General features: G+C 35.3%; 1 protein-coding gene across 3 annotated transcripts in view; it reads left to right on the forward strand.

Annotated features, from left to right (window-relative positions):
- Nucleotides 1-26,895, forward strand: part of LOC149801847 (uncharacterized) — a 173,410-nt gene that overhangs the window by 137,179 nt on the left and 9,336 nt on the right. For all 3 annotated transcript variants that reach the window (XM_089956221.1, XM_089956220.1, XM_089956223.1), the window contains exons 14-24: nt 4,979-5,033; nt 9,016-9,113; nt 10,945-11,132; nt 11,917-12,088; nt 15,208-15,305; nt 16,890-16,976; nt 17,443-17,648; nt 22,657-22,741; nt 24,712-24,896; nt 25,249-25,321; nt 26,292-26,420. In XM_089956221.1, the coding sequence (XP_089812347.1) occupies nt 4,979-5,033; nt 9,016-9,113; nt 10,945-11,132; nt 11,917-12,088; nt 15,208-15,305; nt 16,890-16,976; nt 17,443-17,648; nt 22,657-22,741; nt 24,712-24,896; nt 25,249-25,321; nt 26,292-26,420 (1,376 nt within the window). The remainder of the gene's footprint in view (nt 1-4,978; nt 5,034-9,015; nt 9,114-10,944; nt 11,133-11,916; nt 12,089-15,207; nt 15,306-16,889; nt 16,977-17,442; nt 17,649-22,656; nt 22,742-24,711; nt 24,897-25,248; nt 25,322-26,291; nt 26,421-26,895) is intronic.

Consider the following 26,895-nt stretch of genomic DNA (forward strand, 5'->3'; position numbering starts at 1 on the left):
CATTGACATTTTAGATGATGATTTCTTTCAGCAAATAAAGATTGATCATAGTGATGAAGCAATTTATTTTTAAAGTTGGGAAGTATATCAAATTATTGGAACTAGGAAAGTGCCAGTGGAAAGACCAACAAGTGATTTTGAACCCAAAATGGTGTTAAGTACAAGTCAGATGTACTTTCTTGATGGACAAAAGCATATGGCATAACTGTCAGTCCCTCATTTCAGTGATATTTTGAAATGTAGAAAAGGCAGACAAACAAACCAAATTAAAATAATGACAATTTAAAAGTAGAATGCACTGCACTTTTCTTATCACATTGTACTACAAAACCATATAGCCCTAGCATAAAGGTTATGATAAATCTAATAAATAAGAATCTAAGAATGAAATTAAGAAGAAAAGATATTTATTTGATCAAAATACTGATTTGAACAAGTAGACCATGGACTTAAAATCCTAATACAGCATTATGGAAATGTAAATCTGGCATTGTAGTTAGTAGAGTGCTAATTCAGGAAAGCTAAACTTTGGCAAAGCTTATGTTGATGAAAAAATCTTATTTTAGAGCAGACATATCCAAAGGACTATACCTGTGAGCTGTGGAAAATTGTACATAACAACCATAAAGAACAATTTTTCAAACCTGTTTAGCTAGCTAAGCTAGCTCTATATATTCCCCCTCAGACTGCAGACTGAAAGGGGTTTTTCAATACAGCAACATTTATGCACAAATAAAGAATGGATTTAGTTCAGAAACAATCAACAGTTTAATGCTTGTACAACTAGAGGCAGCATCTTTTCAAGATTTTGATTTCAGTAGGGGTCTTACAGAGTAAAACAGGAAGAAAGATAAACATTGAAGTGTAAAGTAAATATTGAACTAGGGCCATTTTCTTCCCCTCATTTTTTGTTCTGCTATGCCCTTATATTTGAGTCTAGAGGGGAAATCGCCCCTTATGATACAATTCTGGGAGCATCTATGCCAATGAATTGTCATCGTCTAATGACAAAACCATGTTTGATGATATGCCAACCTCCTAATTTAGGCAAATATTTACTAAGGCCATCCTTGATTATTCAATATTCTATATGTTGATCTTACTTGAGCATATTATGTTATGACTTGGTGCTGTCCGTGTGTTCATGGACATTTGCCTGTCCTGCCAATAACTTTTTAATGGTTTGAAAGACTAGACAGCATGTTGTGTATCATACCCATGCAACCAGGCTCACTCACAACCTGGCTAAAAGTCAAGGTCACGGCAAACTGTAATTATGTGACTTGTATTCCTGTAAAGACTATAATATTTGAACCAATGACACTATTTTTAATGAACTATATATAGAGAGAGAGAGAGAGAGTATGTACACTGTATCAATGATATACCATGAAATATATAAATTTTTGATTAAAAGCAAACAAGGCTTGCAGAGAACGGGAAAAAAGCAAGGATTGCAATGATTTGTGTACCATTTTAACTTCATTTAGAAAATGTGGACTATTAATATATTTCATCATTATTTTCATACATCATTAAATCATTAACCCCTGGAGGTTTTTGTCATTTTTGCCTGAAATGCGAGTAGGAAACACATGTGGGCTATTTCTAAATACATCCTAATACATCAACTTCCAGGTGATTTGCCATTAACCTAATACCTAGTTGTGTTAGAAACATCGTTTTTCATTGGCTATTTTGCTTGCGCATGAGCAAAAGGGTAAAAGTTGGAGATTTTTTTTTTTTGTTTTTATTTTTGCGTAATCATTTTCGTATCAGGACCACTCTTTATTCCAAATGCCCATCTTATCCTACTTTTTGCAAAGGTTCATCTGTCTGTGTGCAGTTCAGACCGGTCTGCCATAGATCTGAGACCAGAAAGTCTAAAATCCAGACACAAAATCGGATTCTGACCATGGGATAATTTTGTGTGGAAAAGAATCAGGTCCAAAAAATGAGGTTTTTCTCTCTGTGTTTTGTAGTGCAACTAGAACTTCCAGATTATTTGGTATCATTGTAGAACTACATCTGTCTACCTTTCTACAATACCACCCACTTTAGTGTATCATACATGACCTTGATGCTACAGAGCTCGGCAGTAGGCTACTACCTTCTGCCACGTAAACGCGGCACCAGGGGTTAATGAGTTAATGATTAATGAGTAGAAATTCATTATTGATATTAAGGCATGCAGTTGAAAGAATGTTTATATATTTGTATTATTGCGCCATGGGCAGATCACAATTTGATATACCAATAGTATTGGTATATCAATTTGCTTGATACCAACACTTTAAATGCCATGTTATTTTTAATGTATGTGGTATATCATATGACAGCCATGCCTTTTCTACCTTAAGGTAAAAGTCATAGCATGAGATAATGGATAATGTAATTCTGGAATATAATATTTGGATCATTAATGATATTTTAATGAAACTTTTTCCAGCAGTATATCATGAATATATGGTGTATTACGTACCTTAAACTTTTCCCATGCCTCAAGGGGAAGGACACAGCAAGGGAAAAATATCTGGATCTTTGTCAGAAGTATAACTTACAAGCCACTGATATCCTGACTATAAAGTGTCATATACCAGAACTAATCACCATGCAACAGGGTGAAGGTGACAGCAAGGGAAAAATAATTATGGCATGTATCAGTGTTTGGAGTCTTACTTTTCGACCACTGATGATATTTTTAAGGAAATTTGAAACATATATATTATGACTAGAGAGTGTCACAATCAAAAGAAATATATATGTGATCTCAAGCTATTGACTGGCATCACTTACACTAATATAGCTAATTTAATGAGATTTTAGCCTTTATATATGTTCACTTGTTAATGTCTCACATTTTCTAGTCATACCCCTTAACATAAGATGAGGTCACAACAAGGGAAAATGCAAGTCACTGCCCAGTTTCCTTGTCCACACTGTCACTCTTTAACCCCCCATAGATATTATAATGAAGTTGAACCTAAGTCTACACCTTATTATACATTTGTTGAGTCACTAGATCAAAGGTCAAGTTCACAAGAGTGGTCTGTTGTGTGCTGTTACTAATACTACTGTCAGCAGATTTATTATGTTTTATGGCAGAAAGACTGTAAGCATGGTGAGACATGGGTATAACTTTAATGATGATAGCAGCAGAACCGATGTTGAAGCTTTGTATAAAAGGTTTAGCACTTTATAGGTTCAGGGGTTGGAGTGATATGTCAGTGCATGCATGCATGAAAGACTTGGTTCCATTGAATGCTTTTATTCATTTTCTGGACATTTATGTTGAGCTTGTGTCAGCAGTGGAAAATTGTTGTTGCTCTGTTCTTTTAGCTACACTTATCAGAGACCATGAGAGTTTTAGGGATGGCTTTTTGTCTGTCATCCATCCTTCCATTAGGACAATTTTGTTATTGCTACTTCTAAAAAAATACTTGCCATCAGACTTCATACATACATTCATCTGATTGAAAATGCTGCTGCTTGGACATCCAATATGGCTGTTAGTTCGGAATGGATGGTTATATCAAAATGGGGTGTTCACTAAAAGGCTTATAATGTCTGGTTGGTCTGAGTGATGTTGATCTGACAGTCACAGACTATATAGCCAATATGGCAGTCAGCTTGAAAACAGACATGATACCTAGGGAAGGCAGATTTTTAAAAATATATGCCAGGGTACTCTGATTACTCAATGATTTCCTTTGAAAATTTTACAATTATAAATTGCAACCATGGATGACTACTCCAAAATGAAAGTGCCTTCCTTGGGTCCCAGGTATATTTTACAGGAACAGTCATGACTTCATTACAGCAAAGCCAGGTAAAAGAACAGTTAACTAAAACAAGGTATGCATGAATACGGATTACTGTCACCCACTCTCAATGAAATACTGTTGAATTTTTGTATGCACCACAAAAGAATATTTGAGCACTGAACAGAAATCACTTATCTGTTAATAAAATAAGACTTCACAAAGAAAGAAAAAAATCCCACAAGAGCTGATTTTGTGCAGAAGCTCAGAAGATACCCCTGCTTCTGCTGCATGAGCCAGTCTAGGAAAGAAATTATCTATGTCCTGGGATATGGATGACCCTAACCAGGTGTTGGGTTACACCACGCATCATCTCAAGATAAATGACCACAATGAAAGTTTGGTGGCAACTGATGTCCCCTACAATATGTACCCTACAACATGTTTAAAGCAATGTTGAATTGACCCTGGAGAGAAGGTTACAGCTAGTTTATGTTACTCTTCATGAAAGGAAAGTCCTATCTTGATGGGTTTTTTACCAGGACACTTTATATGATGTGTTGATGGTCTTAAATGAAAATGGTTCCACCATGATATTCAGTAGCATCATTGAAAATCTTTTTTTTTCTACTCCACCATCCAGTATATCTGCCACAGTGGCTAATTTGAAAAATTTTCACTCAAGAATATAGGGATAGTTTCAACACTTAGCAATGAAAAAGAACAAATAGTCTTATCTGGAATTAATTCAATGTAGATATTTTGCATTAGAATTGTTTAGAAGTCATCTATAGATAGAGTATATAGTATATTTGTGCATATTTAAAGAAAGAGTTTATAATATATGTTTGTATATTTTGGTGAAAAGAAGAAGAATAGCAATAAATCTTGTTCATATTGTTGTAAATTTTAAACATGATAGATTTTTTTCAGTTGAATACTGTTTTGTATGCCAATCCTAAATTAGTCCACACCATGCTGGGCAAGAAACAAAAATATTTGATTAATCCAACTCAGTTCGATTTTCTTCAGTAATATTTTCTTTTTTTCGTTTTGTGTTTTGTATGACATATTCCATATTCCTTTCTTATTCCTCCATACTTGCACATTTGAGGGAGATTTTACTTTAAAAATCAAGACCCTCTTGAAGGGTGAGTTAGGGCAAGAGGCTTCAGAATACATTATGGATATTTTCACATTTAGTTTTCTTCTTTCAGATGTATTTATTACACAGCTGACCGCACTGAACACTGCCAGATCTGTGAAAACCAGGTAAAATAAATATAGAACTTAATTTTACTGTTGAATATTTGGAGTCAACTTGGAATGACTTAGGTGGTTGGATTGTTGGATTCTTCTAGAAACATTTCCTTGTTTCTTTCCAAACCAGTGGATTTTTTATCAGCATAAATTGTACATTCTTTTTGGGGACAGAAAACAAAACATGCATTTTTTACCATAATATGTATTCTTTTCATAGTATTATAAAACAGCAAGTTTTGAAAATAAATCAGATTCAGATTCTGAGGGCAATTTTGCAATAATAATTGAGTAGGCATCTTGTCAATTGATGAAAGTATGTGAGTTGTTTATTTTATATTTCACTGCAAAGGTAATTTTTTTTAATAACATCCAACAGCATTTTTTTCATCATAAAATTACTGTCTAGTGTGTTCATTAATTTACAAGTACTAGAATTTTCTACAAAAATAGTTTTTTTTTGTTGTCCTCAAAAACATTTATTGACTTACTGAATATAGATATGCAGGTGCTAGTGGCAGATTTGCCAAGCACTTAATGAAACCACTGATGTCAAGTGACCACTGATGACATCCACTGTGATTATTAAGCTTCATACTTAACAAGCACTGAATAGTTTTCTGGTCCACATTTCCCCTGGAATCATTTTGTATTTTGCAAAGAATGGAAGATGTCCTATTTGTATCAGCATTAGAATGTTGTATCGACATGACATCTATGCTCATCCTGCGGTGAAGTTCTAAAATTCAGTGTTCCTGTTGCTGGGTTTGTAAGGTTGCTGACTGCTTTCCAATACTCATCCACATTATGTTCACTCTACAGAGGAAGTTCCTGACTTGGAGTTTAGATGTATACCAGAGTCTCATTTCAAGGGCTTCTTTGCCTTCATGGCTCAGATCCAAAAATGTGCTGGCCACTGTAAATAAAAAAATAATAATAATAAAGATTGATTTAGAACTGAAATAAACAATGAGAAAATATGTATTGTATTTATGCTTTTATGAATAATTTATCCCAAAATGAATTCTCTTGTAATATGTTGTTAACTGGCTTATTTATCTAGGGATTGAACTTAATTTGTATGCATGAAAACTTCAAAAAAAGTTTATGAAATACAAAAGATGCATACTATTGAAATGCTTAGTGCAAGCTCAGGACCTTTACTACTTGCCTGCACACACTTAAATTATGATATACAAGCATTCTTCAACTTATATTTGTTAACCTATGGTTTCTTAGCATTTAGAGAAAGAACATGTTTCATCATTTTGAAATGAATTGAACAAAATACACAAGAGCTGTCCTTAGGGCTGTTCCATTCAAACATACATGGCACCCAGGGATCATCATCATCAGTCTCTTGGCCTAATGTGGTCGTTGAGGCGCTGTGCTGCTGAACATCTGACCAGTTTCCTCCACTTGTCTCGATCATGTGCCAATGCCTGCCTCCGCAAAACTTTTCCTGGTCCATTCTGTGATGTTGTCAGTCCAGTTTTTTCTTTCTCTACCTCTCCTTTTGCCACCCTGGACGCTGCCCTGCAGGACTGTTGTGGATAGACTGTTGGCTGTAGTGACATGGCCATACCATTTCAGCTTTCTCTTTTTGACGGTGGTGAGGAGGTCTTCATATTGGCCTACTTTGCGCCTGATGGTGTTATGCACGTCTTCATTTGTGATGTGGTCCATGTAAGAGATGCCAAGGATGGTTCTGTAGCATCAAATTTCAAGTGCCTGGATTTTTCGTTGTAATTCTGCTGTCAGGGTCAAGGCCTCACATGAATACAAAAAGATTGAGATGACTAGTGCTCGCAATAGTCTGATTTTAGTTTTCAGACATATTCTTGTCTCTCCAGATGGGTCTTAGCTTTGACATAGCTGCCATTGTTATGGGTTTCTCGTGATAAAATTTCTGCTCTCTATCCCTCTTCGGTCATTATGGAACCAAGATATTTGAACTTGCTCACTGTTTCCCATTCGTCTGACTTTAATCTTGGCTGAGATTTGCTTGCCACTATTTGTCATCAGCCTTGTCTTCTCAACGCTTAACTCCATGTCAGATCTGGAAGATGTTTCATCCAGGTTCTTCACTAAGGTGGCAAGCACCCAGGGAAGGCAGTTTAAAAAAAAATATATATGCCAGGGTACTTTGAATTCACCGAGTTCATATTAAAATGATAAGAAAATTCTAAATTGCATCTATGGATGAGTACCCCACATTAAAAGTGCCTTCCCTGGGTCCTGTGTATGTTTTGCTGGAACAGCCCTAAATGTTCCTCTTTGAACATCTTGAACAATACAGTAATGGTTAAAAATGACAATAAAAATAAAAATACTTACTCTAGAATGTCTACCGAAATCATTTAGTATTTTTGGTCTCCATCTTTTCTCTCTCTGCCGAAGGTCTGCTGATTTTCATCTGATGATCAGAAGACATTGTGATCACCTTTTATTTCTTTAATTACTTGTAGCACCTCCAATAAACATACCGCATTTGGCCTTAAACTCTCCAAAATCCAGCATTAAGGTAATCAATTAACAGCTTGTTGTGTACACATCATGTTATTTAACAATTCTAATCCTTTCTGATCTGCAAAGAAAAAATAGTGGATATGGAGTTTTGCATGAGTACTGTTGTTCTCTGTGTATCTTCATGTACTTAATTGGAACAGCTCAGACCTTTTTCCTATGAGAATTTATCATTCGCCAGAGCATAGATAGTTCCACTGCCTCATTTGCATATCAGTTTATATATTTTCTTTTTAAAAATTGTTCATTATGACAGAACTTCCATCAAAAGTACAATGAAATCTTCTTATACAGTGGACAGTTTACGAAAATTAGATGTAATATTTTTGAAGGGTCTAAAGGTCAAGGTCACAAAGAATACAAGTGGTTTTTACACAAAATTTACTTATCAATACATAGGGCTGGTCACATAAGGTGGGCATGTTATGTGCCATTTATGGTGTTCTTGTTTGAACTTGATAACATTGTTTTGACATCTTTTGTGAGCAGAGATAGTATTCATATGGGATGGGGAAGAGCGTGATGAAAAAAATCTGGAATTTTCCTGGCACGGTTTAGTCCCATTTTTCATTTGATGGGGGGAGGGTAAATTTGGCCTTTTCTTTCATTCATCTGCCCATCATTCTATCAGTCTTACTTTGAATTCTGCACAATAACTCCATAAATTATTATTGGATTTTAACCAAATATTGTATGCTGCTAGATACTGATGAGATCTTGGCTGAGTTCAAATGTCAGCATTCTAGTTCACCATTTAATATATTATTTGACCTATCCACAATAGTTCTTGTTCTTAATTATTAAATTTCAACCATATTTGGTATGCAGCATGATATTGATGGTACCTTGGTCTAGTTTTATTGAGCACTGGTGTGGACCCTGATTGTCAAACCCACCCTCTTCTGTTTGTGAAGCAATGACTTTGTTATTACTATTGGATTTGAACAAATTTGGTTTGCAGCTTGATTTTCATGAGACCTTAGCAGTGTTTGATTGTCTGTGTTCAGCGCTGTTTAGCAGAGTTATTGCCCCAGGTTGTCAGTTCCATCTTTTCAATGTTTCCACACAATAGTCACTATTATTATTACTCGGTTTGAGCCACATTTTATAGGCAGCTTGATATTGATATGGCCAGTGCATAGTGGGGGACATCAGTTCACAGAATTTGCCTGTTCCACATTGATTCACATCTCATTGTTCCACGTTGAGTCACATCTCATTGTTCCACATTGATTCACATCTCATTGTTCCACGTTGAGTCACATCTCATTGTTCCACATTGATTCACATCTCATAATAATTGTATAATGCATGTTTCTGAAATCTAAGTGAAGCTGGTAGTTAGGTGGGAATGCATGTTCTGTAGTGCACACTAGGTATTGCATCATTCCTGGATATATTTTTCATATATTTAAAATTCATACCAAATAGTGTTTATCTATGTAACACATTATTCTCCATCATTTAGACGCTTGACGCTAGCAGAAGAAGATACTGAAATGGCCAAGATAGCTCGGCTGGCACAGATTTTTAAGGAAATTTTTTCAGCTGTAGCATCATGCAAAGGTGAGTTACCTTTCATATTTTCTTGAGGGTTATTTTAACTTTATGTATGATCTTGTTCTACTGCTTTTTTATGTCTCAGCATGAATGTGGATGGGTAATACAGTGCTATCCGTGTTTTGTACGTTCCATGCATCTTTCAAGATTTTGCCTTGAGATTACTGGTTGGGCATTAAAGTCCATGAAGATCATTCTAGTTTGCTTGATACCTGCAATAAAGTTTGGATTATTTCATTTCAAACTTTCCCAATATTAGCCTCAAATTTGAAATTGTTTTCTTTACAGTCTCTTGTACTGTCCCATTAATGATTAGTATATCAGAGGATTCGTTTAACCTTTGAAATTCCTGAATAGTATGGAAAATATTATGATCAACAACAAAAACGTCAGATATTCAAGGTTAAAAATGCATTTTGACCTTTGAAACCAATTGAAATAAGCATTTTAAAAAAAAAAAATTTGAAAAAATGATGCAGGCTTTACCATGACCCCCCCCCCCCCCCCGAAATGTTCTTTTGCACTTGGCTTTTAGTAAGGCTAGCCAAGCAATTGAAAAGGTGTACACATTTTTATAGCACTTGCAGGTGTTTGCTGTTTTAATTATTTAATTTCACTTTATTTTCATTTTATTTAGAATCAGACTCTAAGCATGCTTGATCAGACTGTTAATAAATGTTATGCTCACTGTGGAGTCTTGTAACTGCTTGTGTCTTGAACCTCAATTTTTTTAATAAAAAAACCAATAAATAAAAAAAAAATTAAATGTTCAGTTTTAATTTAGAAAGGCACAATAATTAGTTACAGTATTTTGACTCAAGTCTGAGAAAGGCTGAGTGATAGTCCCACACTGCCTGGAAATCATGAGGAAAAATGAATAGGTTTGTTGTTGACTGAGATAAGCCCTTTAATTTTGCAAACTCAGAATCGGGGAGGGGGGGCATGCACATTTTGAGCCACCACTTCATGACAGAAAGAAATACATAATTGAGTAATTGAATTGACCTCGATTCTTACTGGAATTTTCTGAGCTTGTGGATGTCTCAGCAGAGATAAAGTTGATGTATGGATTTTTGCAAGCTTGCCCTTACATATAGTCAATACAAGTGCTCATTTGGACAGATTGGCAGTATAGACTGGTTACCCTTTAATCCACTCCATATTGATATCAGAAGGTATTTTAAAAAAAAAAAAAACAGTTTTGTATTACACTGACAAGATGCTTTTTTTATATACAATGTGATCTTGATAAATGTTAGAAAAAAATAATAATAAAGCTTATGTTCCCCAGTTCCCCATAGGATGTACAAAGTTAATGAAAATATGTTTTTTGGATTTGCTTATTATTGTGTATTCCTCACAGGGAACATGATGTTAAGCATTGTTGTCTGCAGCAACCTTTGACACAACCCAACTCACCTTTGCAGCAGATTTTACTATCAGACCATGCTAGTAGAAAACTACTCACTATTGGGACAATTTTATGCAATGAAACAACTAAATGTATCAAATGGGTGATTTTGGTCTTTCTTTTTTGCAGATATGTCTTCAAAATTTAAAATTTCTCTCCAATTAAAATTTCCTGACTTTAAAAAAAAATGAAATTTCTTGTTCCATTTAAATAAATGGACTCTAATTGCACAGGTTTCCTGCATGGTAATTTTTCATAAGGACCTTCCTTTTGCGAAAATAAGTGTCTTAATTTATGTGTAGTTTTGTGCTTCAAAAGTTTAAAGAATACAGGACCTCGGCTGATAGCAAAAAAGATTCTTCAAGTCTTGCTTTTGTGATTTAGGAGTTTAGCCAATTTAGTTTCGGTTGAAATGTTTTTCTGCAGATAATGATGGAAATCTACTGGCATCAGATCTGTTCCATCTGCCATCCCGTAAAAACCATCCGTGGTACTATGAGGTTATTGAAGAGCCAATTGATCTGAAGATCATTGAGAGGAAGATTCTGTCAGGACAGTATGCAGATCTGGAGAGCTTTGAGAAGGACTTCATGTTACTCTTCAACAATGTAGAGGTACACAATTTTGTTTAGCTCCAGGGGATTTTAATGATACGTTTGAATTTTTTTGTAATTCAAGTCTCTTTCACAAAGAAAATAAGAACACATGCATATAAATAAATATCACATGACTTGCATCATTTATAAATTAAATTCCTGGTCTGTGTAACTCACATATAAAAATGTTTTATGAACAGTTCTCAGTGCATGCAATCCAAGCACTGTACATGACTTTGTGAATTGGAAAATGCAACAAGCAGTGTTTTGTTGTGCTCGTATATTGCAAAATTCTTTTTTTATTTGTATCTTATGGGAGTCTGTATGGTGAGACACTTTCAGTGATAACAGCCAGAGCAGCATAAATAATGTTAAAACGATGCCAAGTCTCTACAAGTCCATCAGTGGAATACTTCAGTACACACATGCATATGAGACACCAGTCCCCTCCATCATAGTAATAAATGTTATTCTAGACTTTAAAATATTACTCAGAATGTTTAAATGCGGTGTTTTGATTGGTCATACAATTTTAGAGCAAGATTTGAGTCTAGTAAAGTTTTATGATAGAGGAGCCATGTTTCCACTAACAATTTATTTTAAAACAATTTCAGGTTTCATCCACTTTCAATCAATGGAATCTTTATCTTACTGAGATTTATGTGTTATCATGCATTTTGTTTCATACAGTTAATACTGAATGAATGCTCATGAAAGATTTTGTAAATATCTTTATTTGATGCAAATTTACCTGTCCATCAACTTTTCTAGCTCTGCTAGATAAATTACACTTGCCTTACAGACATACAATGGGAAGAAGTACCCCTTTGCCCAGAAATTGAAGCATGTGAAGATGGTATACAACATGGCCAAACATGAAGGAATAAAACAACTAGAAGAAATACTGGGGGAGGACAATGTAGCTTTCTCTTCCTCTTCAGAGGCGGACAGCTCAGAACTGGGAGATAACAAAGGCATGTAGAGAAACCTTTAACGATATTGATGTTCTAGTACAGTAAAACCTTATTTGAACAACATCCTCTCATTCGGTACTGAAACCTTCTCAAGCTTTTATCTTGGGGATTTATCTTTGCAGAGACGAAACCCAAATTGAATGGGTCCCATGGCTGCAGCCAAGACAACCACCAGACCCAGTTAAATCAATGCATCCTCTTAGCTGGATTTGCTTGTGAATTTTGACAGAAGATTTCATTAATCATGTACTTAATCTGATAGAGTGGTCATGGTTCATATGATCATATATTGCTTTCCTTTAAGTAGGAGAATAGGCTACCATACACATAGGGAATCCAATCTTTCTGCCCTAGAAGGATACCTGAGGTATATGTAGGGTGCTTAGCATTCCCTCCTCCTATTACCTATCCTTCTAACATTAATATGATCAGAGAACGTGTTTTGTAGGAAAAAGCAAACTAAGTAAATTATGTTTCTCTGGTAATACTTACCTGATACTTAAAAACACTTCAAACTACCCTGTCATGGGGGCATTCTCGTTGGTGTATCACTCAGCTTAAAAACTAGTGACACCTGGTGGAGGCATGGGGAGGTAATGGGCAAGAGGTATTACCCTTTGTCTATACAAGATAGAGAAGACAAATATTTGTCTTTTTAGTAGGGGTGGATTCGAGATGTGGCATTTTTATATCCTGCCATTATAATGTGATAAAGTAAGTATTATCGTAGAAACATACTTTACTTAAAAATTTGCATTCTTGCTTTATCACAGTTACTGCTATGAATCAGAGATCTTATAACCTTATTGTTAACTTAGTCTATATGTTATAATGTCATCAGACTGTATAAAATTCAGATCAAAATTATAAAGTTTATGATAGATGTATTATTAGTGTTAATAATTTTTATAAAGGAATGGATGTAATTTGAATGAAGAACAAAACACATGCACAGTAATTATTTGTATTTCTCTCTTAAACTCGCAACTTTATGCCTATCTGAGGATTCTTTTTGTGAGCAGAAGAGTCATGTTGTTTTGCCACAGTCCATCAGTATGTCTTAAAATCCACACATCTGTACATTCGTCCTAAATCTGCTTAGTACACTAATACAAATCCTATTAGTCTTAGAGCCGTGAAAATATTTCACAATTTATCAGAGGTGTATGTAGATTCAGACCTGCCAACCCTTGCGATTTTTCTGCAAGTCTTACAGAAATTGCCTTCAAATGGGGGCTTATGGAATAAAAACACAAATATGGAAATGATATTGTTTGCAATAAAATCCTGATACTGGCTTGATTTTGGATCTGGGTTTCTTATTAGATTCCGTGGAATTGATCAGTGAACCAGACTAACTTTACTGGAGTACCTCTGATGCTTTAAATTGCACATATTTTGTGATGCACAATTTCTGCATGAACAAGCTTTTCTTTTTTAATTAAATGTCATCCAACAGGCAAGCAGTTGGGATGAAAGGGACAATAAACATCTTAAGTTTTAATACTAAAAAGAATAAAAAGGAATATTCAGATTCTTGAGGGGAAAACAACCAGGGCAATACTTATGTTTAATGGACATCATGTGTTGATTTGAGTACATCACATGGCTGGAAAGATAATTGCCATCACTGTGGCTTTTCTTAAAAAGGATTTCGTTTAGTTGAGAGATATCAAGAAGTCATTGAGCTCCGTAGCGTTTGGAACTGCAGTTTGTGAAACTATTGGATTAAGGTTAAAGTAACTATACGAATTTTGAGTTGGACATGATGTTTACGATTGGTACATCAGTCTTGAAACTTGACAATAGTAATACATTATGTTTTGTTACACCTTACTGAAAACTGGCCCAACTTGCTGAAAAACAGTTTACTTGCTGGGAAGGTCTTACTAGGGTTGGCAGGTCTGCAGGTGACCTAGTTATATTTTCGGGCCATTAAAGCTGGCTTAAAAAGATTTATACACATTTTCTAATATTAATCATGTTAGCAAATGAAGCATTAACTGTTTCAGGTACACAGAAGAAATCTGAAAGGCCAACTGTTACATGTTTAGGCTGTTTAAACAGTAACTAGAAAAGAGTGAAGACAACAAGCTTTGTAAAATTTAACAAATAATTTATTTCCCTAGAAAAACAAGTTAAAAATGAGAAAAAGACCTTACAGTTCTACGAATCAAATAAAAAAACAATCCAAGAATTAAAAAATAGAAGTCCTAGTAATAAAAAGTCCTAATAAAACTGAGTTTGAATCCCGATGAAATCCAAAATGGAAGGTGATGACATATGCTGTAGTCAGCATCGTTCTGATGTGTCAACGGTTCTTTGTTGAATCACAGAAAATAATATTCAGTGTTTGAATTGTGTGTAAATTTTGATAACTCTCCTTGTCATAGAATTAATTTAGAGCAAAAGTATTTCCAAGGGAAAATAATCTCTTGAAATTCAAATATTTAAGAAAACAAAATAATTAACCCAAAAACTGGTCACGACATAAAACACCTAGATGTCTCCAGTGTTAAGGCAAGTAATGACTATTCTTTCTCAAAACATCAATAATAAATCCAGCTACGGCACAAAACAGATGCCCAGATGTGGGTCAATCCACAGGAAAAACCTAATTGATACATGTTATGTGTCACATACTCCAAGTATGGCCTCGATTTCACTTTATGAATCTTACTCGAAGAAAGAATATAAATTTTTGCTAAAACAAAGTTGTTTGCTTCAACTCTTACTCATTAGGAATCAAGGTCAGGAACTAGGTCAGCATTAGATACAAAGTTTGTATTATTAGTTGTTTACGAAAAACAGGTTAAATGGAACTGAACTGAATTTCTGGAAAATGTCAAATCCAGCAAATAAAGTTAATTACAAAAGCATGTAATGTAATAAATATTTTTTTATATAAAACTAACAGACAAAAAATTAATTCAAATATAAATTAAATCCAATATACATAACACCAACCTTTTGGATGTGGACTTTCTTTATTAAAAAAAACCTTCCTAGTATGATTAAACAAAAAGCACTCAAGGTAGACAGATGAAATTTGGTATCTATATATAGATGACATGTTTAGATTTTCATGCAGTTATTAATTTTTGTATATCTTTGCACAGATCCTGCAGAAGGAGAAGATGAGGAAGAGGAAGTCATCCGCTGTATATGTAACATCTTCAAAGATGAGGGCCTTATGATCCAGTGTGAGAAATGCCTAGTGAGTATGCACAGTCATTTATGTATGTGCAGTGTAAACTAGTAAAGCATCATGCATGAATATTGTGAAGCAGTGTTAATGAGGCTGAGGAAAATTTATTCTCTGTTCCCACCGCTCTAGTTGTTAGTGTCCACCTCGGATGAGAGAGGTTCAGGGTTCAAATGCCAGCTGAGCAATACAAAAGACTTTTAAGAAATGGTACTAACAGCTACCTTGCTTGGTGCTCAACATTAAGAGGTTAGTGTTAGGACCAGTCAGCCTGGTATCAGGATGATGTGACTGGGTGGGACATCATGCTACATGTCTGCGGCCTATGCCCCAGTGTTAGACATCACTACAAACTGCCACACTGCAGACATTATAACAGTATGACTGAAAAATTGTTAAAGCTACATTAAAAATCAAAATCACAAACATACACACACACACATTCTCTGTTCCAAAAGAAAAGTTAAGTTCTGATTTTAGCTCAAATGGCCATGAGGCCATGTGAGTTTATGGCATGGTTTTGTATCCATTGTGCATGTTATGTATCATCTGTCAATCAACAGTTGCATGTTACCTCTCAGGAGTCTATATTTCTAATTTCAATCAAACTTGGATTATTGGTTTATAGCCAGATATTTTGATAAACAAGCCCAATAATGTGCAAATGAAGTGATCTTGGATCGGATTAGTTAAATTTGTTACAATTCTGGAGGCCATATTTCTGATTTGATTTTGATTAAACTTGGAATGAGTAAGTGTATAATTAAGATTTCAGATGAATTTGATAATGTGCCAGATCCATGCGTACTTAATGAGGTGATCTTGCATCTCATAGGCTGACCTTGTTACCCCTCTGGAAGCCTTATTTCTGATCCCATTTTGCTAAAGCTTGAAATACGGGTGTATATAAACAAGTTCTTTGATGGGTTTCACTATTAGCAATAATTAATGACATGCTCTTGCATCTGATTAGCTAAACTTTTTACTGTTGTGGATGGCATATTTTGTATTCAGTTTTGAGCAGATTTGGAATAGAATTCCATGTCTTGAAGATCTTGGGCAAGTTTGATAACGAGTGAGATCTTACATCTGATTGGCTGAACTTGGTACAACTCTGAAGGCATATTTCTGATTTGATTGTAATCAGACTTGGAATATATTCTTGTATCATCAAGAGCAAGAGACTGCATAATAAATATGCCTTTAGAAAGAATATTCATCAAGATATGTCTTGTGGGTCAGTGGTTCTTTCCAGGGTTTTCCCGGGTTCTTCCTCCCACTAATACTGACCGCCATGTAGAGCCTATCATGTACTGAAAAATGGCATTAAACTCTACAACAACAACAACATCAAGATATGGTACAATAGGTAAAATCAATGTGATAATAAAGCTTGGGAAAGTTTGCACAGGGTGTGTTCTTATGTGTTTACATAAGCCTGTTTAGTAAAATGTTCAGCTGCTATGTTCTTTAAGCCAGGTAAACAGTCTTGGGTCTACCTGCGTTTCTGGTTTATATTAGTAGCACACATAGATTCTTCCTTAATGGCAAGGAAAACAATTGGGGTTATTTTGAAATGGAACCATTTTGTTTCAGATATGGCAGCATGCAGACTGTGTAGGAGCATCAAAAGATACAGAGCATTATCTGTGTGAGCTGTGTGAACTTAGGCCATATGACAAGGTCAGTATATAAATCTGAGTATCTTCTGTGTGAGTTCAGTGAACCTAGGTTATATGATGAGTTAGTATGTATGATTTAGCATTATCTGTGCGAGTTCTGTAAACATAGGCCATATAACAATCATCAGTATCAATATATAGAAGTCCATTTGTATTCTTTTTGCAGAATGTTTGAGAAAATCCTTAATTTGCACTTATTTACACATAAATGTTTTTATGTGAAGAACAGCATATTTTGGGTAAAATTACAAATTATGGATTATCAACTGCAGTAGAAAGAATTATTTTTATGAATAAATAGACACCATCTACAAGCAAAGATAACTGTCGTGAATTTTTAAATTTCATCTTTCCAGTTCTGTTAGTGAGAGTAACAGGCTTAACTTCAAAAGAAAAATGTCAAAAATATTTTCTTACATATCCTGTTGATGTTAGTTTTTTTACACTTAAAATTGTATCTATTACAGGAGATAAAGATCCCTAATCAGCCTGAGGAAGATGAGCAAACCTACTACATGACCCTTATGAAGGATGACATGCAGATTCGAGTCGGGGAATGTGTCTATGTCATGAGGGAAAATCAGGCCAGGCGCTACTCCTACAAGAAATCGGGCACATTTAACAGGGACAAGATGGATATCTTCAGAATTGAAAGATTATGGAAGAATGAAAAGTGAGTATCATATAAGGCAAAAGATATTTAAATTTCTTAATGTTTTAGTAATTTTTCTGTGACATTAAGAGTTCTATGTTGCTTGTCAGTCAGTTGCTATTTGATGTTTGTTACAAATGACATGATAATATCTGTCATTCGTAGCTTGCCTGTACAGAGTATTGGAGAACTTGTACTATAAACCTGTCCTCTCTGCATGAACATCAGCAGATATATACAGGAGGTTGAAGTTCTGTTAGAGGTTTTGATTATAGATTAAAGTTCATGTTAAGGGTTTTGTTTAGTGCTTGTGAAAAGAACTAAGCATTAAATTCCACTTCTGTACATTAAGTCGCGTATACATATCATTATTAAATACTTCTTATATGTTTGCTTTTAGTGTATTGTGTTGACTGGCTGCTATCGGTTTGGTATAGACACAACAAGTTGCCCACAATCGACAGTTTTCAAACTTTGTGGATGGCTTGCACTTGAGCTAATTATGAACCTTATCAGTTTGGGGATTAAATGGTCAAATGCCCAGCTCACTTTAACTGGCCCTTTCATGTTTTTGTTCATCAACAATTGCTATTTTAAACTACTTAAAACCCACTAGACCAATTTGTACCAAATTTGGCACAGATCATCTTGGCATAAAGGACTTGAAAATTTACACAAATAATTAAAGTCCACTGTCAGACATGGTCATCATTACTAAAATTAGTAAAGTCCCTTTAAACGACTTCTCAAAAAACATGGAACAAAATTTTACCCAAATTAACAGAAAGCATCCAGGCAGAAATACCTTTTTCATTTCCTCAAATGATTTTGATCTCCCTTCTAATATGGCCATTATTTAAAAAACACAGATCAGTCACTTTTAGTGAAATAGAGAATAAATTTCTGAATAGAATTTGATTAAACATTGCAGAAAACATCCTGGTATGAAAACCATTACAGATGAAGGCACTGTTAAATAAATGTAGGAAAACCTTTACACAACACTTTCTTCAAAACTGCTGAATAACCTTTGCCAGATTTGACAGGTATGAACCTGACATGTAAATCTTCCAAGTTTGAACAATGATGCCAGTCAGGCACCAAATATGGCCACCATTACTAAAAATAGAAAACCTTTAAATGACCTAATCTCCCAAACCGCTGGTAGAATTAGAGTTGGGAAAATGCCATCAGAGATATGGATGAAGATAGAAAAATTATAAAAACCTTGGAACATTTCTTGTCATAACATACACAATCAATAGCATTGAAAGAAATTTCAAAAGAAAGCATCCTGATTGATTGGCCAACTGTTGTTTAATTTGGATAATATGCAGATATCTTTGGCCTCTTGTTCATCCCCTTCTTGTGCTCTCTTTCCCCCTCCTGATCAGGATGAACTGATAATAAATATTGATAAAATATGCCAGCAATATACAAAAATATTACCAAAAATAAATGCAAGATTGACAAAACAAGATTTAGATTTCACGTACTTGCTTTTAAAAAAAATAGCTTTCCTCATGAATAGTGCAAATTATTGTTTACTTGCTGATCTGTTCATATTCCATATTCGTTGTCATCTGTTCCTTTCATACACTGTTGCAGTCATTTTAGGGCAAAACCCTTGATTAAAGACGATACTAAAACTTTTTTAATTGGCAGTTTTAACTCTCATCCCAATAATAACATTCTTTGAAAACCATGGAAAAATTGGAGATAGGTGAATGTTGATCAAAATTACATAATTTTCCAAATTTGAGTGAAGCTGCAACCTTGTCAGGCCACAGAATTCACATTTAAATGCAGAAATAGCAAAATGATAATAATAACAATTCAGATCTTTACTTCAAAAATGTTATGCTTTGAAGGCTGTTGTATCCAAATGTTCTGTGAGGGGCACCCCCTTTGTGACACTCTCAATCCATGAAGGAACATGTTTGAAAGAATATGTTTCATTTTTCATGTGAAAAGTCATTCAGTAAAATCAAGCATTAGTTTTGGGAGGAAACATTCTAGGAAAAATTACTGTCCTAAATTGTAAATTCAGAACTTTTAAATCGATGCAGTGATATTATTGCCCAGCATTGTTAACCATATTGGGACAGAATTGATACAGATCAGCATTTTGTGCCTTAAATATGTACAAGGTAAAGAAAATGGGGGGAGGGATTATACATAATAAACGTTTCACTCATGACAATACAGTAATATCACTTAAGAAGTGTTTCCCTATTTTCCTTAAAGTATGTTCCCTGATGACATTAACACATTAACCCATAGCGACGACTTAACGGGCCGAAGGTAGTAGCCTACTGCTGAGCTCTGTAGTGTCATGATCATGCATGATACACTAAAGTGGGTGGTATTATAGAAAGGTAGACAGATCTAGCTCTACAATGATACCAAATAATCTAGAATATCTGGTTGCACTACAAAATACAGATTTAAAAAAAACATTTTTTGGACCCGACTTTTTTAAACCCAAAATTCGCCCATGGTCGGAATCCGATTTTGTGTCCGGACTTTAGACTTTTTGGTCTCAGATCCAAGGTAAACCGGTATGAACTGCAAACATACAGATGAGCCTTTTGCAAAAAGTAGGATAAGATGGCATTTGGAATAAAGAGTGGTCTCCATGCAAAAGTAATGGCTCCGTTTAGCAAAAAAAAATAATAAAAAAATTCAACTTTTACCCTTCTGCTCATGTGCGAGTCAAATAGCCAATGAAAAATGATGTTTCTAACACAACTAGGCAGTATATTATTGAAAGATGACCGGTGATTTGGTGTTTTCGAGTCTATTCAGAAATAGCTTTCAAAATGGGTTTCCTACTCGATTTTCAGGCGAAAATGACAAAAAGCTCAAGGGGTTAATGTGTTAACATTATGATATATACCTGCTACCTCCTGAATCCAGTGGCCTAGTGGTTAGAGCGTCCAACTCGGATGCGGGAGGTCATGGGTTTGATCCCCGGCCCGAGTCATACCAAAGACTTACAAAAATGGTACTAACAGCTGCTTCGCTTGGCGCTCAGCATTAAGAGGTTAGTGTTAGGACTGGTCAGCCTGGTGTCAGGATAATGTGAGTGGGTGGGACATCATGCTACATGTCTGCAGCATGATGCCCCAGTGTAGACATCACTATAAACTGCCACATTGCAGACATTGTAGCGATATGACTGGAAAATTGTTAAAGCTACGTTAAAATTCCAAATCACATCCTGAATCCAGCCTACTTAAAAGATGAAAATTCCTCTTTCTCATGAAAAAAGGGCAATAACTCCAGGCCATTACCTCCCCTGGCCTACACCACCAGGTGTTGCCAGTCACCAGTTTTTACTTTTGCTTCCATGTTTCCAAAAAGGCATCTGTCCTGTTTTTTATATATATGGCTCTATTCAGATAAATTTGAACCTTTATCCCACACATTGCTCAAGCTGTTATCCTGAAAAACATGCGTCCTGCTGGCATTAGCTTTTGCATGCAGGATGAGCAAGTTATATGCCCATTCCATTGACCCAAACTATCTAAATTTAATGTTTGATAGTTTGATGGTTCTCTTGATGTGACCAAGCTTTATAGGCAAAAATAGGTTACCTTAAATCGGTAATTGGAGAGTTGTCATATATTCCTTCTTGTCAGTAGACACCTCGAGAGCAGAAGCTGTGCAAGACCCTTTTTATACCCTCAAGCACTATTTGAAGTGCTCAGAGGCAAGTCATGGCACACGCAAGCAGTTCTTTCTCACTTTGAAAACCGGGAAGCAGGATATCATCCCTCATGCCCTATCTTCATGGCTGGAGTGGGTTATGCTCTGATGTCTCAAAACGTTAGAGTTGCCTCAAGAAGATTTCAGCTCATGAAATTAGAGCGATCTGAGTGAGCCTTGAATTTGAAAATAATATTTCATTCTGAGACATAATAGAAGCTGGTGATTGGCATTGTCAACCTTCTCTTGTTTATATCTTGGAGATTTAGCCTCACAGAGACAAACTTTGAATACGTTGGGTCTAGTGTCACAGCCCAAATGACTGCCAGACCCAATTAAAAATTCAGCATAGCCAATTCACTGGATTCACAAGGGAAAATTTATCAGTAAGAAGGTTTCAATAATCATCTTCATAACTGGATATAGGTATCATAGATCATGTGACCCTCGGCTGTGTTGTTTGTCAGATTCTGTGAATGGGTTATCATTTGCTTGGGGAATCCAGTCATTATTCCCTAAAGGGATACCTGAGGTATAGGTCTGATGCTCAACATTGGCTCCGATTACCTATTATAATGTTAATGTGATCGTGGAACATACTTTGAAGGAGAAAGCAAATTTGTAAGTAAATTATATTTCTCCAAGAATATTTACTTGACATTACTTAAAAACCTCTGAACCACCCCACCATGTAAGCATCCTTGTTGGTATATTGCTTATCTTGAAAACTGCAAGAAATGGTGACAAGGGTAGGTAGTGGGCAAAAGTTATTGTCCCTTGTGTGTGTACACATACACACACACACACACATATGAGACAAAATAGGAGAATTTTGGTTTTTGTAGTAGGGCTGGATGCAGGAGGTAGCAGGCTTATATCCTAATGTTCATGTAATCCAGTAAGTATTCTTGAAGAAACATAATTTACTTGAAAATTTGCTGTTTCTACTTTTTTTTTAAAATCATAGATTTCTTACATTTTTCCTGTGTATGGCAAAACCAAGATATCACTTTTGTGATAACAGCACCAGAAATGTTAAGATTTCCTGTTAAAGCTTTTAAAAGTTATATCTCTTCTACATCAGTAGCTGTATTCAACAAATTTTGCTTGTATATTAATATATTCTTGATCTTTATCCCTAGATATACCAAGATTTCCTCGCCTGCATGAGCTAAAATTTACATTATCATAATGCCGATCACAAATTCACAAGACAGATGCTTTTTTCCATGAAACCCCTTGGGTTTTTTTGTGTGTACAACCTTCATATTTCGTCAGATGCATTCATATTTCATCCATTAAACATTATCTATTGCAGTGGAGAAAAATTTGCATTTGGGCACCTGTATGTCAGACCCCATGAAACATTCCATGAACCAACACGCAAATTCTTTCCAAATGAGGTAAGAAAAAGTTATTGTATTACCTGTTATAAGACCTAAAAACTAAGTATGTACTAGCTGAGACTTGCTTTCCATTGAAGGAGGAAATGAACTTTTGTGTGAAAATTTAAGGAAAACAGTAATATCAAGGTTATGATGGAACTGATTGGCTTGTGTTTATAGCAGTATGTATGTATCACCACAATAATGGTATGGTATATATCATTATCCTTGTCTGTCCTTCCATCAATCACATCATGGTTATATTTTGTGTTTAATCAAGTTTTCAGGCACTGTTGTGGCAACCATGTGATTTTCTGCTAGTAATTGGTGTTATAAAACATGAATATACCTCAGTTGATGAAATATTTTGAGCCCTGCATTGAGATACAAGAGCCTTATTGTAATCACATTTTCCCTCTGTCCATCTCTTTGTCCATTTACACATGTAATCAACTTAACTCTAGAACCTTTGGATACCATATGGTAGGTGAATTTTCTGTTTATGTTATGTACCTTAAAAAGGTTATTTTTTTTAGTTAAATTTTTGATGGAGTTAATATAACTTTCCATCAGTATTACATATCTACCACAGCACATCCATTGTGACCATCAGACTTAGATGTACCTTTTGTCGCATTGGCTCCATTTTGAATAGAGTTATGGCCTTGACAATAAACTCAATATTTTCACATGGGATGTTGCTTGTAACCTGCATATCTCTGCAAGCCTTACACATATTTCCATGCCATTTGGTTTCATACTTTAGGCCCAGTTTCAACAAACTTTTTGATTTTTTCCATCAATATTACATTCCAGTATATCATGTCTTTGTAAACAGCATAGCCCAGTAACCATTCAACCTGTTCTATTACAATTTGGTATGTACTTTTGCTTATAGTCCTAGATGTACCTTTTATGGATTTTATCTTGTGATCTCCATTTTGAATATTTTTTGTCCTTGACATTTAACTTAATATCATCACATGGGATGTTGTTGCTTGTTAGCAACACAATAATTTGATGTCATTTGGTTGTTGAATTGCCTTTTACATGCAGACATGCCTTTGAAAGGTTTTGTTCTTTAGGATCCAACTTTTGATGGAATTATTTCATTGCCAATTTTTCATCACTATTAAATATCCACCACAGAAAATCCACATGACCAGCATGGTTCAGGAACCATTCAACTTATTCTAATTCAGTATTTGTAGCAACAATATGCAAGATAATTTTAGTAATAGTAGTAAAAAATCCTAGTTTGTCTTTAATGTGTCTTCTTTTGTCAACTCCATTTTTGATAGAGTTATGGCCCTTGATAGTTATCTTAATGTTTTCACATGGCTGGGGGGTGTGTGTGTATGTGTGTGATTTGGATTTTTAACATAGTTTTAACAATTTTTCAGTCATATCACTATGATGTCTGCAGTGTGACTGTTTATAGTGAAGTCGAGCACTGGGGCATCATGCCGCAGACATGTAGCATGATGTCCTACCCAGTCACATTATCCTGACACCAGGCCAACCAGTCCTAACACTAACCTCTTGATGCTGAGCGCCAAGCGAGGCAGCTGTTGGTACCATTTTTTCAAGTCTTTGGTATGACTCGGGCCGGGAATCAAACCCATGACCTCCCGCATCCAAGGCGGACGCTTTAACCACTAGGCCACTGGGACGTATTTATATAATTTGTATGAACACTGTCTCGCATATTTACATATATCTTTTATGGTTTTAGTCTCATTTAGAAGAGCTGTGTCATGCTGATTGCTCACCTGCCTGACTTTGGTTTCCACAAGTTAACTTTACCAAAATTGGTTAGATTTCAGCCAGATTTGGCATGAGTTTAAGAATTGATGAGACCTTGAGCGAGTTTAATTTCCAGCATTCCATGACAACATTTACAGAAGCTATGACTCCAGAGCTCTAGTCCTGAATTTGCTTTCTGCAGCATAACATGACTAAATTTTGTTGCATATTTTGTTCTCCAGGTATTCCGAACACCCCTTTATGAACTTGTTCCTTTGGAGGCCATCATGGGATACTGCTGTGTAATGGATCTTCTGACCTACTGTAAGGGGCGCCCCAAGGGTTGCAAAGAACAGGACATTTATATATGTGAACACAGGCTTGACAAGACTCTCCATCTATTCTACAAAATATCACCCAGACAGAGGTGAGTATGGTGCATTTGCTGTTTCTGACAAGCTAAAGTTACAGGCAGTTATATAAAATTATTGTTGTTATATGTTTAAATGCTTATGTAAGAATTTGTGGAATTGTACATAGACATTCATGTCATGTAAGTTGTGTGCAGGTATGTACATGTTAGTATATATGTATGCATCATGAGCACCATTAAAACTGAAAGGTTTTAAATAATTAAAAAGTGATTTGAAGACAACTTTTAGAATTGGTTATTATCTAGAAATTTTCAAATCTGAATTTATTTTTTAATTCTTACTTTGAATTGGTCATGCTTGTGTAATATTTTGGACATGTGACAATGGATTTAATATTTGTTTCAGGTATCCTATTAACACCAAGTCATATTGTTTTGACAAATTTGAGAAGAGGCTGAACCCCAAAAGAACCTATTCTGTAAGTTTACATTGTTGTTAATACCAACTTACTGTATAATGCACTATTAGAACTGGATCTTTGGATTAATTGGAAGAACAAAAAACAGAGACCCTGATCTACTGGTGCATTGTTGTATGCATTGTTTCCAGTAACAATTCCAGTGAGATATGTTAGACATTATAGTTCAGTCAAGATTCATTAACCAGACTGAAATTCTGTAAATATCATCAACCCATTGATTAATTAATGTGTGTAATATCTGTCAGTAGCTGAGTGGTCTAAGGTACACGTTTTTAAAGAATACTCACACATCTGACTCTGTATGCATGAATTTGAGTATTGGCTCAAGTTTGAAAACAAGTGTTCAATCACACAAAACCAACAGAATTATACATATACCGTTATCTCTATAACAATCTTTCTATCCATCTCCCTAACTATGTTCCTACCCACAGTACTATTAAAACCCCTTCTGGGTATTTACATTTGCTTCTTAAAAGCAATGTTGTCATTAATAAAAGTTACTTGACAGTGTTTGAATGTTGTAACAACGTATGAATCATGTGAGTCAAAAGTTGATGCAATAACCCAGAAGTAATGTGAAACCTAAATAAGCATTACATCTGTGTTGGAAGTTTTTGCAGAAACAAGGAGAGGAAAATAAATTTTACCAAAACTTGAAGACAGTAATATGTATTTTTTATAAATGATACAAAATGTTTTTTTTTTTAATTTCTTGTTTTCATTCCCCTCTGTGACATTTTTAGGGCATATAGTATATCCCTGTCTCTTTGTCACATCTTGGTTAAGTTTTTCGTTTAGGTCAGTTTCTGACATATTAGAGGTGGGTTTTTCGAGGTGGTTGCATCCATGTTATGTGAACACTTTTCTAGTTTCTGTTTAAAATCACCTGGAAAGAAGTAATTTTGTGGGTTATTTTGCTATTCTTGAGATAGGAATCTTTAAAGTCTCTGTTTTTCTATTTTAGCCACACGAAGTGCCAGAGGCATACAAGAAACACTGCCGGGAGAAACAGTTGGAGTATGGGGAGAAAGAAAATAACAGTAGTAGTGATACTGATGAAGATTTACCTTTAGTTCGAGTGCAGGAGGAGAAAGTAAGATATTTTATCTCCACATCCATTATGGGCAAGACATAGATATCAATTTCTAGTAACATAATTGATGGTGGTGTGGTTCTGGTTTCAGCCATTAAGTTCTTGCATTAAAATCTCTCTCTTTCTCTAAAAGCTGCATAAACGAAGACGTCTGCAGAGCCCTGTTGAAAGTATGTCACTCCATTTGGCTTTTTATTGGTTAGCTCAGTAGTTTTCACACAATAGTTTTAGTAGGAAATGTTGCATTTTAAGAGAATTTAATTTTCAGCTTGATATTGTTGAGACCTTGAAGGATTTATTATTTCCAGCTTTCCATTGCCTCATTTAGTGGAGTTATGGCCCCAGAATGTCCAATCTTCTTTGTTCCCAATACATCTCTCTCTGTTCAGGGGCCCCGAGTGGTCTAAAGCGCTCACTGTTCCGGATCACTGCCATCTCACCTCTGTCTGCGTGGGTTCGAGCCCAAGGCTCGGAT

The sequence above is a fragment of the Sinohyriopsis cumingii genome, chromosome 4 (assembly GCF_028554795.1).
Source record: "Sinohyriopsis cumingii isolate HCF-2022 chromosome 4, ASM2855479v2, whole genome shotgun sequence".
NCBI classification, from domain to species: domain Eukaryota; kingdom Metazoa; phylum Mollusca; class Bivalvia; order Unionida; family Unionidae; genus Sinohyriopsis; species Sinohyriopsis cumingii.